The sequence below is a fragment of the Sabethes cyaneus genome, chromosome 2, assembly GCF_943734655.1.
Source record: "Sabethes cyaneus chromosome 2, idSabCyanKW18_F2, whole genome shotgun sequence".
NCBI classification, from domain to species: domain Eukaryota; kingdom Metazoa; phylum Arthropoda; class Insecta; order Diptera; family Culicidae; genus Sabethes; species Sabethes cyaneus.
This window is the reverse complement of record NC_071354.1, coordinates 31,488,631-31,502,256: the sequence shown is the minus strand read 5'-3', so window position 1 is coordinate 31,502,256 and position 13,626 is coordinate 31,488,631. Positions and strand designations below refer to the sequence as shown.

The 13,626-nt window shown below is 41.2% G+C and overlaps 1 protein-coding gene across 4 annotated transcripts in view; it reads left to right on the top strand.

Annotated features, from left to right (window-relative positions):
- Positions 1–13,626, top strand: part of LOC128734980 (activated Cdc42 kinase Ack) — a 68,245-nt gene that overhangs the window by 28,400 nt on the left and 26,219 nt on the right. For all 4 annotated transcript variants that reach the window (XR_008412003.1, XR_008412002.1, XR_008412001.1 and 1 more), the window contains exons 2-5: positions 9,904–11,029; positions 11,083–11,256; positions 11,317–11,477; positions 11,538–13,566. Coding sequence is in view for 1 of the 4 variants with exons in the window: in XM_053829403.1 (XP_053685378.1) it covers positions 9,912–11,029; positions 11,083–11,256; positions 11,317–11,477; positions 11,538–13,566 (3,482 nt within the window). In the remaining 3 variants the exon portion in view is untranslated. The remainder of the gene's footprint in view (positions 1–9,903; positions 11,030–11,082; positions 11,257–11,316; positions 11,478–11,537; positions 13,567–13,626) is intronic.

Genomic DNA, 13,626 nt, shown 5'->3' with positions numbered 1-13,626 from the left:
CAGAAGGAAGAGCCATTATTAACCACCAAATTGCACGAGTTGATACTAATAAGTAAGCCTTTCCTTCGATATAAACGCAGCTTACAGTGAGAAAGTGAAAAGGCAGAAATAACAAACCGGCAGCTGACGCGGAAGAAACAATCGAAGTTGCTGCAAATTAGAAGAAAGGTAGCTGTTTCACTCGGATAACTTACTTACTTAATACGTTCATTTAAATGCGAAGTAGTGCTGCGGTTCGAAGCCAATTTTCACAGAAAATAACGAGTTTGTCATTGAAAAGCAAACGAGCGAAAAAGATAGGACTATGAAAACCCAACACTAGTTTTTGTTGTCGTCCTTGCGCAATCATAACTCCATAATTGAATGATTCTGTTTTCATATGTCTTCTACTATGTGAGCACGCGTTTCGCAACGATGATTCTTGTCAACTTGTGTTCTGCGGAGTCTATTGCTGTCAGCGACAATTTACATCATTATTTGTCGCTTTGCAGTTTATTCTCTCTCAACTGACTCGGCCTTGATAGTTACACCGATACGACACTGCTCTGCCAGTTTATTACATTCAATTTCTGTCACATGTACGACAGGCTGGGAATCCACCGGAATTCTCATCAATTTCTTGAAGTCACATGAACAACTTTACCTAGTCTGAAATAAAATGCAAATTTACATCCTACACGGCTTGTGTAAACGAATCCGGGATTTGCTAAACAGCTATTTTTTCTTCTTCTCAAATGAGTGATTCCAGATGAGTTCAAATAAGAATAAAAGTAAACCGTTACCGAGCAACCAATCATAATATGTATTCCATTCACAAAAAATAGTAGATGTTTGAACATCTGAAAAATAAACCAGCAGCTACGTGGATGATAACATTTAGTGGTTTATCGAGAAGAATTTAGCTGTTAACTCGGAGGTTGTGTGTGCCACCAGACGAAAAACCGATATTGCAACGATAAAACCGAACAAGATGCCGGTCGGATCTGCGAGCTCAAAAGATTACGTAAGAACAGACCGTTGCGTTGGCTGGGGTGCATCGTGCTCTGGCAGTGTGTCGGTAGTGTGGAAAAAGGAACAAATAATAACAAATTGGAACCGGTCGGTAGCGTAGCTGGGAAATTTGATAGTCATTCAAAGAAGATAGTCCGCCAGTTTTATCTTGCTAATCTGCTTTTCAGCATAAACGGTTGATAATACAACGGTATATTTCAAGACGATACGAATCCTTTTTTGCACCTTTATTGGCAATATTCAGTTGTTAATCAGTTTGAAGTCAATACAATTTGTTGTATGTTGCGGTTCAGTAATTGAAATATTTGCAGCCTCCCTTTGTGCCCAATTGTGTAACTACTCAACCTCTTCTTGCTGTTATGTCACACAAACCGCAAAAATGATTAAAAGATAATTATTCCGACGAGTGTGATAATTTCAATTTCAATCGTAAATTCACAGGTCTGCTTCTGCATAGAATGCAACTGCAACTGCATTAGAACTCATTCTAATAAATTCGCTCATAACTCAACCATTTTCTAAAACATTTCAGTAATCAAATGGTGTTTGAACGTTTTAGTGATATGTTTTCTTAGAAATACTTAATAGATAGTTTGGGTTAGGACTTCAGTACCTTCAAAATTGATTTAAAATAAAACAGTCGATTTAACTAATTCTCACTTGATGATATATTTCATTATAACAGAATGTTTTACTGAATCTGTTTTACAAAACATTACAATTGTATTGAAAAGTTGACAGAATGGATCAAGTTTCAACAAATATGTACCAAATTTAGAACCAAACTCGATTTGAATAACTGAAAACTGACTTCTAAATTTGGCGTCTTCAATTATTCTGTGGCCCTTAAAAGGGCCGATAGGTGGATGACTTATTAAACTTGTTTTGAAACACCTCCTTAGAGTTACCGAGTATGCAAGAGACAGCTACCAAGTACATGGTTAGAGATGACCAGCTTGTCCAAGTCTCCTGGAGGCAGCAGATTTCCAGAGGTTTGACCCTCGGGAGGGATAATTGTAGAGCACTTGTTGTAGTGAGTCAGACTAGAAGTCTCGGTAGGAATTCGTTCGAAGGTACTCATTTCGTTTGAAAAATTACCCGTGTAAGAGTGGATCTGCTTCCGGATCTTATAAATGTGCATTGCGTCTTTTTACACCGATTTTTCTTATCGCCCTTGTTGATGTTTTACGAACCTTGCGCGAATTTTCGGAGCTAACCGGCAAAATTCACGTACACGTTTGAATGCTTCGTAGAAACTAATTATGAGATCAAATAGAGTCTGTTTCATCAGGATTGGGATTGGGATTTTTCAAGTTCTCTCATTCCAGTTCTACGTAACTAAAGGGCGTAGCTTGCCGATACACTACCAGCAAGTAGTGAAACTGTTACTCTTTTTGCAACACGTAGCAACGAAAACTGATAAATGTTTTGTGTTGCATTTCAGTGTGTCTAGAAGGACTCGGCATAAAAGGAGAAGCTGTGGAATTGTGAGCTAAAATATCCATTATTCAAAACAAAGGCTGAAAGGTTATGAAAACGATGGATTTCACTCCCACATCTACCTGATAAATGCAATAGAAGTAACAACACAAGTTCATGCGCGAAAATGCTCAAACGTTATTGGCTGGAAGCTTATGTAAATTCACTAAAATTGTTTGACTTCATGTAAAAATTCCAGCAGTTAGCAGTTAAGATCCACCTTTTTGAAAAAACCACAGAATAGGTACACGTTTTGTGAATCGATTGGTATATAATCCAGCACAATCCGTTCAGAATTGACTGAGCAAACAAATGTACTATTAATCGATTTCATGCCAAATTGATACTAAAATAATTTTGCAAGAAACTTAAATTGGCACCTTATGAGGGAGTAAATGTGTTTTTATGAAGAACGAACATTGAAAGAACTGAGAAAAATGATTTGCAAACTGTGCAAAATAATTGACTGTCCAGGTGAGACTGATGGCATAAATTTATTTTGTTTAAACAACTTGTTTTGCAACAGTGCGATGGTGTGTTAAATTCAGCGACTTATTCCAATATGCCCGTTAGAATTTAATGCGCATAAGCTGCATAACTACGGAATCTGTTGAAAAACCTGATTTAATCCACCTAGTGGTGAAAGGAACCTTTGTTATACGGTCTTACTTGCTATTTGCGATAGAAATCGAGACGTTTGGTTTATTTGAAATTTTTGGAAATTGAATAAGTTTACACAATTTGAACCAAATAGAAGCACTTATAAATTTTGATAGTTCCTTTCCTCATGAAATTGCTGAGTAAGTTGTTACTAATAAGGGTAAGGGCAAGTAAAAGTAAGTTGTAAGATGAAATATTATTCTTTAACATATACATTGCGTAGTAAAGGTCTAGTTTATAAGTTTTTAAACTATGCATAATTTCTTGTAATGCCATTCTATTTGATTCACAACAATAAAGTTTTCTTGAATAAATTTCATCAATTTTTATTAACGTTCGGTTACTCACGCTGTTGTATTTTGTACAACATGTGTAGGTTTTTGAATGCCATATTGTTATAAAGTTACAAATCGTATATTACGTATATACTAACGTATGTTCTTCAGTAAACTTGTTATGAGCAAAATGTCAAATGAAATGGTATGAAAAATGGTGTCTGTATGCAGCAAAACTACCAGCAAATGTAAAATGTTTAAGATGTATCCGTCTGTTGGTAATCGAGTAATTCGCGGTCACAATCAGGTTATTTTTTACAATTAAAATTCTACAGTTCCTAAACAAGCAAACTTAGAGGTATACTAAATTCAGCAAAATTGTGTATTTTTATTATTTGTACAACTTTGTAATACATGGAAAAGTCATACAACAATTACAAGAAGAGTTAGAATAGAAAAACTGATTTTACAAATTCATATACAATAAATAAGATTTTTCTACCTTCACTGAAGAGATAGAAGATTACTGTTTTCAGCAAAATTTCTTGTGATAATATGCTCTAAAAGTTTGCAGAACACATCAATGTGTTGTATTGAAACTGAAGGAAAATAATTTTTTTATTTCACTTTTAGGGGGATTAATCAAAATTCAAATTCTACCAGACGATAGAGCTTTCAATTTTAAGAAACTCTTCCAAAGGTTTGATAAACTTAAAACCAAGTTTTCCTAGTAAAACTCTAGTGCGCACGTTGTCTTTGGTTTTGGGCTATTGTGCGCGCAACTAACCGTGTTATAAAAGTTGGCGCGAGTGTTCGAGGGTTAATATCTTTTGACCAGTCAAACCTTCTTATGTAATTTTGCATATATATTCGTAGTGTGAAAACCTCTCGTTTGATATTAAAATAATTGAAATTAGGTAAATTATCTTAGTTAAAATCATTATAAATTATTGTTGATTTTGGTGTGGTGTATTCGATTGCTCCTAACTTTCAAATTAAAAGTCCAATCAGAAAACCATTCAATAGTGATCTATCCGGCTATATTACCTGCCAAATGAAACTAATAGCGTGTAAATCGGTTTGGCCATCTCTGAGAAACAGGCGTTCATTTGTACCTAGTCAAAACAAGTTTTTCAAAGCTAACTTTTAAACTGCTTGTCCGTTTTCAATAAAACTTAGCAAAATGTTTAGTAATAGTAAGAGCTTTCGTTTGGTACTAATATCGTTAAAATTGGTTGCGTGGTTCCGGAGAAAACCGTGTCACGTAGTTTTCACATTTTTGCTTATAACTTTCAAACGAAAAGTCAGACTACGAAACCATTTAATAGTGATATACTAGGCAATAATACCTTTCAAACAAAAGTAATAGCGGTCGAATCGGTTCAGCCATCTCCGAGTAACAGGCGATAGAAAATTCGGAGCGAACACACATACACACATACACACATACATACACACACACACACACAGACATTGCTCAGTTCGTCGAACCCTATCGATTGGTACATGTGACTCGGCCCTCCGGGCCTTGGATCAATTTCGTGTTTTTCGACCAATTTCTAAACCTTTGTTATATAGTATAACAAGGGTAAAAATATTATTTACTCTTTTAGATATTTTATTATGGTGTTCATAAATCAATCAGAATCGTCTTAAATTTAATTTTAAATTTTCTTCTCAAGGCTAGGGGTATTAGGGGCATAATGAGCACCCTAACTTGTTGGCTGACGGTTAGATGACGGGTCATCCTGGATGCTGTTCAACATCGCTCTTGAGGGGGTGATTCGACGAGCGGGCCTCGAAACGAGGGGCACGATTTTTACCAAGGATAGCCAACTTCTAGGCTTTGCAGATGACTTCGATATCATAGCCATGACCTTTCCGACGGCGGAGGCAATCTACGCTTGATTGAAAGCGGAGTCTAGGAGAATTCGGGTAAAAATAAATACATCGAAGACCAAATACATGAAAGGAAAAGGCTCAAAGGAAACAAACGCGGGCCTCCCACGGACGGTAACCGTTGACGGCGACGAACTAGAAGTGGTAGAGGAGTTCGTGTATTTGGAATCGCTGGTGACCGCGGACAACAACACTAGTAAGGAGATCCAGCGGCGCATCCAAACGGGAAATCGTGCCTATTTTGCCCTTCGTAAAACGGTACGATCAAGAAGTATACGCCGCCGCACGAAGCTAACAATGTACAAAACCCTTATTAAACCGGTAGTTCTTAATGGACTTGAAGCCGTGACGCTGCTCACGGAGGATATACGCCCTTGCCTTGTTCGAGCGAAAAGTGCTGCGGACGATATTTGGCGGAGTACAAACTGAAAGCGGAGAGTGGCGGAGGCGTATGAATCACGAGCTATTGGCACTGCTTGGGGAGACTCCCATCGTACATCTAGCGAAAGTTAGCAGGCTACGGTGGGCCGGACACGTCGTAAGAATGCCGGACAACAGTCCGACGAAAATAGTTCTCTTCAACAACCCCACCGGTACCAGGAACAGGGGGGCCCAACGTGCACGATGGCTCGACCAGCGGTGATGCCAGGTTTTGCTGAAGAAAAATCCGTAGTTTTACCGTCTGTGTTTTAATCACAGAGGAAAGGGTTACAAATTAGAAAACTTAATCAAATTTTAAATCAAATTTTTGATTTAAATGGAAGTTTGACCGGCATTTGTTCTTCATATAGGTAAAGTGTTTCTCAATTTTGCTAAAAAGTGACATTTTTTATCGCATGGGTATTCTTGATTGCATTTGAAACAAATTAACCCGGTTTTGAATCGAATCAGTTCATGATACATTTCAAATTTCCTCTATATTATTCAAGAACGCATAAACTTGACTTTCGTCATTCGCCTTTTGCCTTTATTTTTCCGAATTCTTTCATTTTTCTTCGTTTGGTTATTTTGTATTTTGTCTTTAATTTTTGTTTTTTTTTTGTTTTTTTTGTTTTTTTTTGTTTTGTTAAATGTATTCCGACAACTTTTCCGCCGTTCCTGTCATCTTGTCGTTTTTTGTTTGTTTTAATGTGATTATAGTCACAATGAGAGCTCATGGTCATGGTTTCGTGGTTTTTGTGGGACTGGAACCCGAGTTTTCGGAATGAGAGATGTGAATGCTAACAACTACACCGTGTTTACCTATTGTTTTTTTGTTGTCTTTTAATGTTTGTTGGTCGTTTTTCGTTATTTTTAACATCTGGTGTTCTATCATCGTCTTTTTATCTCTTTTCGGGGATTGTGTTGACAGGCATAGCCTGTCACTGTTTTGTTGACTTGTAATTGTTTCTCCAATACCTTTAGCCAGAGGCGACATCTATTTAGCCTTTTCGTCGTTTCGTATGACTGTTTTTGGCATTTTTGTCGCTGTTTGTAACGTTTTTGGCGTCTTTTAACCGTATTTTTGTCGTCTTTCGGCTTTTCACTTACTTGTTTTCGTTTCTTCGTCATACATTTTCGCAGGTATTTCACTGCCTATTCGTCGATTATTTGCTGTCGTTTCATTATTCTGTCATCGTCATTTCATCACTTTGCATTGTCTGTTCGTCATATTATCGTTGCTTTTTCGGAACCATTTAGTCGTCTTTTAGTAATCTCTTTACTGCCTTTTCTTCGTATTCGTCATCTCATTGTCATTTCTCTGTTATATTTTTATTGTCTTTTCATGGTCTTTTTGTCATCTTTCCATCGTATTTTAGTTTTATGGCATTTTGCCGCATTTTCTTCGTTTTCATTGTTATCTTTTTATCACCTTGCATCCTGTTCGTTGCTAAGACAGCACAGTTGCATTTTTCTTGTCTTTTCCATTGTTCTTTCGGCGTCTTTTTGATGAGGTATATTCGCCATCTTTTCGTAGTCTTTTTTGTATGTTTTATCACCTGTTTGACAGTTTTTAAATATCTCTTTCCCATTTTTTGTCGTGTTTTTTGTTGCAATTTTTTTCGTCTTTTCATATTTTCATATGATATTTTTGCCATTTTTTCATCACAGTTCCATTGACTTTTATTCACATTTTCGTCAACATTCCGCTGTCTTTCGCCGTCTCTTTGTTGTCTTTTCTATTTATTTTAGTCATCTTTTCATCGCTTCCTGAAGGATTAAATGTCCAAGAGTTTTTATTTGTAAAAAGAGTATATTAAACACGCGTAAAAGAGTATATTAAACATTAATGCATATAGAATAAGGATGATATCTACTTGATTATAAAGAACGACCTTATTTGCCTGACTTTGAAGTTCTATCGCACTACAGAAATCATGTTATGGAACTGCCAAAATGTGGGAAAAAATAGAAATGAAAATATTTATGCATAACGGTCATCAGAAGGTTCTAGTGGAGCTCGTAGTTTTATTAGCAGTTTTATGAAACTGGTAATGAAAAGCACTAGAGGAATGTAATAAAACTTAATTGCTATTTGGGTTTACCTGCGGGAGGCGGATATTACCTCTAAACATCTAGTAGTTGTATATGTACGTTTCGAGAACGATTGGGGTAGAATACGTTCGACCGTCGGAGAGGTCGCTATGGCACTAGGTGAAGAGACCCAGCGTATACGAAATGTTTGGTTTGATGGAGAATACCAATAAGTGGTGGAGGCCAAACACCGACAAGCAAGAAACCAGTACCAGTTGACAACGATTCTGAGGAGTAAAAAGCACCAGAAGTAGGACAGAGATTGTGAAAAATTATAACAACTATTCCGACCATGCGTAAATTTTACGTGAAGGTAAACCAAACTCGTAAGGGTTACACACCGAGACCTGACATGTGTAGGGACGAGGGAAAGTATCTGATCACAAACGAGCGCGAGGTAGTCGACAGGTGGAAGCAATTTTTCTCAATGGCGAATTTGCTGAGGGAGGCAGAACGGCAGTTAACCATGGCATGCCCATGGAAGACAGTATTGTCCCAGCACCTGATCTCTGGAGACCAAAAAAGTCGCTAGTAAGGACCGGCTTCCAGCAGAGCTTTACAAAGTTGACCGAAAAACACTGTCAATGGCTTTCCACTGGGTTATTTCTTAGATTTGATAGAAGGAAAAGTTACCGGAAGAAAGAATGGATGGTGTTGTTTGTCTTATTTTAAAAAAGGGTGATAGCTGCAATTGACTGTCACCGAATGTACTACGTTTCGTAGGGGGCTCATGGGAGCTCGTGTCACTGCGGATTAAATTTTTAGCATTAGACAGATCTTAGAAATGTCGGGAGTACAACGTGTGCGCGCATCACATCGCTATTGATTTCAAAGCAGCATACGATATAGTCGGTCGAGACCAGCTATGGCACATAATGCACGAACACGGTTTTTCGGATAAACTGATGCCACTGATCCAAGCTACATTGGATCGAGTGATGTGTTTGCTGTGCATCTCGGGAACACTCTCCAGTCTCTTCGAGACGCGGTGAGGGCTGAGACAAGGTGGTGGCTTACCTGCTTGCTGTTCATCACCACTCTTGAGGGGGTGAACCGAGGAGCGGGCATCGAGACGAGAGGCATGATTTCCGCTAAAGGTAGCACACTCCGAAGTTTCGCAGATGACCTTAAAATCATTGCTTGCGGAGTCTAAAAATAAACACGGTTCAACCAGACAAACGCGCGCCTCCCCCGGACGGTAACCGTTGACGGCGACGAAGGTGGTAGATAAGTTTGTATATTTAGGATCGCTGATCCCTTGTGAGACCGGTAGTTCCCCATGGATTTGAAGCTGTAACGCTGCTCACGCACGGAGGCGTGTCTCACGATATGGCGAAAGTAGGGAGCCTACGGTGGGCCGGACACGTTGTAAGATTGCCGGATGACAGCGCGACTAAAATGGTTCTAAAGGTGCAAGTTGTTGAAGACGTTACCAACGCACATTTCGCTAATATTCAGCCGAAAGACTACGTTCGTTGACCCTTACATAAATGTACTTTTATCAATATGTTTTACTACAGGATGTAATTATCCTTAAAGTACCAGATGAGATAATTTCAAGAAAAGAAGAATAAAACTGACGCGAACCTATTTTTATATTCGTTTGCGGTTGTGAAGCTTAAAAAATGCGTAATTAGCCACCTAATAATTCTCTAATAATTCAGTAAATGTGCTAGGTAAGGATCATCAATATTTCAGAATTGTCAGGTTTTGAATTAAATTTTTTTTCCTTACTTTGAATTGTAATCCTTTGTTTGAAATCCTTGCAAACCCCGATTTAATTCTTGTCATTTAATTGTTGTTTATTGGATAATTCATAACTAATATCATAAGCACGCTTTTGTTTAGAAAGTAAGCCACACCGGAAATATTACTTTGTTATTGCCACGCTACTTTCACACAGAAAACCTTGACCTTTTCCAGTTGCCTTCTAATTATATCAGTAAAAGTGCCCGCCAGCAACTGAAAACAACCGTTCTAAGTGATAACAGTACCCACTTTCGTATCCGCTTTTAGATTCATTCATTTCAAGCCACATTTCATTTTCGTTTTTTTTTTCTTTCAGATAGCACAATGAATTCCGACCCGGAGACGGCATGGCTCGAGGAACTGCTGCAGGACGTACAGTTGGAGCAGTTCCTCTCGCGGCTGCGAGATGATTTGCAAATCACCCGGTTGGCACATTTCGACTACGTACACGTGGACGATCTGGAGAAGATCGGCTTGGGCAAGCCGGGCATCCGTCGCCTAATGGAAGCGGTTAAGAAGAAAAAAGCTCAACAGTGGCGGCGGAATATCCTGTGCAAACTGATCGGCGGAGGGAAACAGCAGCCGCAAAAGAAAAGTGCTGCTTCCTCTGGTTCACGGGAAAATGAAGAGCCTTCGGCTCTGGCGTTAACCTGTTTGATTCACGAGAAAGATGTCACGATGTCGGTCAAGCTTGGTGATGGTTCTTTCGGAGTGGTTCGGCGAGGTGAATGGCATGCCCCGGGAGGACAAATTGTGCCCGTGGCGGTGAAGGTTTTAAAGGCTGACACTTTGGCTCAACCGGGGGTTATTGAGGATTTCTTTAAGGAAGTTCAAGCAATGCATGCGCTGACCCACTCGAATCTGGTTCGACTGCATGGGGTTGTACTGTCGCAACCGATGATGATGGTCACGGAACTGGCTGCCAACGGGTCGCTGCTGGATACGTTGCGAAAGCAGTGTCGCTGCACTTCACTTCCGTTGATTTGGAACTGGGCCGTTCAGGTTGCTACGGGGATGGCCTATCTGGAGAGTAAACGGTTTCTGCACAGGGATTTGGCCTGTAGAAATGTACTGCTGGCATCGGGGAATAAAATTAAGATCGGAGACTTTGGGCTGATGCGAGCGCTTCCGCAGCAGGAGGATTGTTACGTGATGACCGAACACAAGAAGGTACCGTTTCCGTGGTGCGCACCGGAATCGCTGCGCTATCGACAGTTTAGTCACGCTTCGGATACGTGGATGTTTGCGGTTACGCTGTGGGAGATGTTTACCTTCGGGGAGGATCCTTGGGTGGGACTAAATGGGTCACAAATTTTGAGGAAAATCGACAGGGAGGGTGAGCGGTTGCACCATCCGGATGCATGCCCACCGGATGTGTACCAGCTGATGCTGCAGTGCTGGGATAAGACCCCGGCCGAACGGCCCACTTTTGCCGCTATTAAGTGAGTTACTCAATTGTGGTGCTTTTATTTTCTACTAATTTCACTAATTTTAGGGAATTTTTAACGGCAACTCCTCCGCCGATCTATCGAGCAGTGATGAATTACAGTGCGGATAATCGATTGACACTCGAACAGAATGATTCGATAGCTATTATTGATGATAGACCAGAGCTCCAGTTTATCAAAGGTCAAAATCAGCGTACTTATGAAATTGGTACATTTCCCAGGTAAATCTTTCTTCAGTTTTTGAGTAGTAAAAGTATATTTAAATAATTTTTTACTTGTAGAAATGCGGCAATCGACAGTTCTAAACAACATAGAAGCACTACCGGCACCATTAGTCGACCTTTGCATGACTCTTTCCGACATACAGCGCACGGAACGCCATTCGGGAAATCCTGGGGCAATCCAAGTACTTTAGAGATGAATGGCGAAGTTAAGTTAAGAAGTAAGTCGGCCTTTTGAACAAACACCAGCACGGAGAGTCTAACGAAATGGTTTCTTTTAGGCAAAAACAAGGACACCGTAAATGCTGACCGCCGTGGCAAGTGTGTATCGGAGCAGTACGTGAAGGAGCGCAAAAGCAATGCCAGCAAACAATTTGCCTACAATAAGCTGGTCAACGAGAACCACCACAAACAGCAGCATCAGCAGCAGCTGTTGAAAGACTGCAAAAACCGTCCACTGCGACCCCCGCAGCCACACAATCCACCGGCAAATGCGCCAGGTGGTGGTACAGCGGAAGGAATTCTTATCGATTTGTCCTCTCCAGGGGAAGCTCCCATCATAGGTGCAGCACATCCCCTTCAGTCTGCTATTTTGACTGCCAGTGGAAGCGGAAGACAGCAATTTACCAGTATTCTTGATGAACCGATTGATGTGCCAACGGTAGAGGAGGATGAGCCGTCTCTAGTCGTGGAGGAGCAACAGCAACCGACACGGCTTCACCCGCCTCCCTATCAGATGCCACCTAAATATACGAATACCATGAACATCACCGACGCCGGTGGATCGGAGGCTGATCCTTTCGATACGCGGACAGCGTACGGAGGAACCGTAGAAACTACGAATGTCACTTCGGATTACGAGAGTGAAGCTTCTAGTGTGGTTAGTGCACGCGAATTGATGGCTTCCATCAAAAGACAGCAAACTTTGGACGAATCGGCGGCTGGCAGCAGTGGCCTGGTACCTGCCGTTGCACCTGTTTACGGTAATGTCAGTAGTGGAGCCGTATCGAAGATTAGTTCTCACTATGGGAAAGTTAGTAACTTTGAGGAACTTTCTAACTCGATGATGGCCAGCATGGGAGGACAAAACCAGTCGGGAAGCTCATATGGCAGTGCAGAACAGGAATTGAACGATTCACTGGAAGTTAATTTAAGTAACTTGTCGCTAGACGGAAACAGCCAAAGTCTGTTGAACATAACTCCGAAAAAGTTAGACAAAACATTCCTAGCAGAGCTCGAGAAGGATATTTATAAAGACAGCAATAGTTTGAATAACTCTCAAACATATGTAGCTAAAGCTACAAGCAGCAAGGATGGTATGAACCAGATTTCCAATCTGATGAGCTCGCTTTCAAAGTACGACAGCACCGGTGCTTTTGAGAACTACCACGAGTCGGCGGGAAACAAAAGCTTGAACGCAAGCTTGCATCAAGTGTACGCAAACAACTCGGTGGCGGCCGAAAGCTTTCAGCGAAAGAACTACGAAAGCAGCAGCGCAACTGCTGCTGCGGCACAGAGCATGCTTTCGCCAAAGAAACAAAACGCACCACCTGCGGTGGCTGACACTAGCAGTGTTGTGACTCAGATGTGGATGGAACGCAACTCGGCAGTATCGACGAGTGGAAATGAACTGTTGACGTACGGAAATCTCCCCAGCGGTGGTTCGTCTCCTCAAAAAACGCACAACTATGTAGCCGTCTCTAATCGTCCCTTGTCGCGGATACAAAATGACACTCGACTGTACGGTTCCACCCCTAACATGGCCGCCTTGAACCTAGCTGCACAGCAGCTGCAACTGCAGCAGCAACAACAACAAGCATCACAACGCTACGGGCTACCGGAGAGTGGAACTATTCCCCCGGCGGCGACCAACATCTACAATAGCGTGTACAACGGCAACGACGTTTACTCTACCATCGGTAGTGACATCTATGACACGGTTGCCGCAACGCCAGCTTCCTACTACGAACGAGTTCCTTCCAACAATTCGGCACAATCACAACAGCAACAACAACAACAGTTGTTGTACAACAACGTTAGTCAATTACCACCACCACCACCGGCCATCTATGACGAAGTCTACAACGACGATCTACTGCGACCGACGCGGCCGGCACCGTCTGCACCGCTCTCCGCTCAGCAGATTCAGCGACGGCTCGATCGGTTGGCGCAGCAGGATCAAGCGGTCGCCGATCTGCTCGGTGAACTGGGCGACGAAGCGGACGAACAGGACGCCCGGGATGCGCTGACGGCGGTCAACTGGGATCATACGCTGGCGGTGCGGTACTTCAAGATCGAGCGACTTTGTCGGTATGTAGCTTTGCTTTTGCCTGTTCATGATAGTACTCTTGCAGATGTGGATTAAACAAT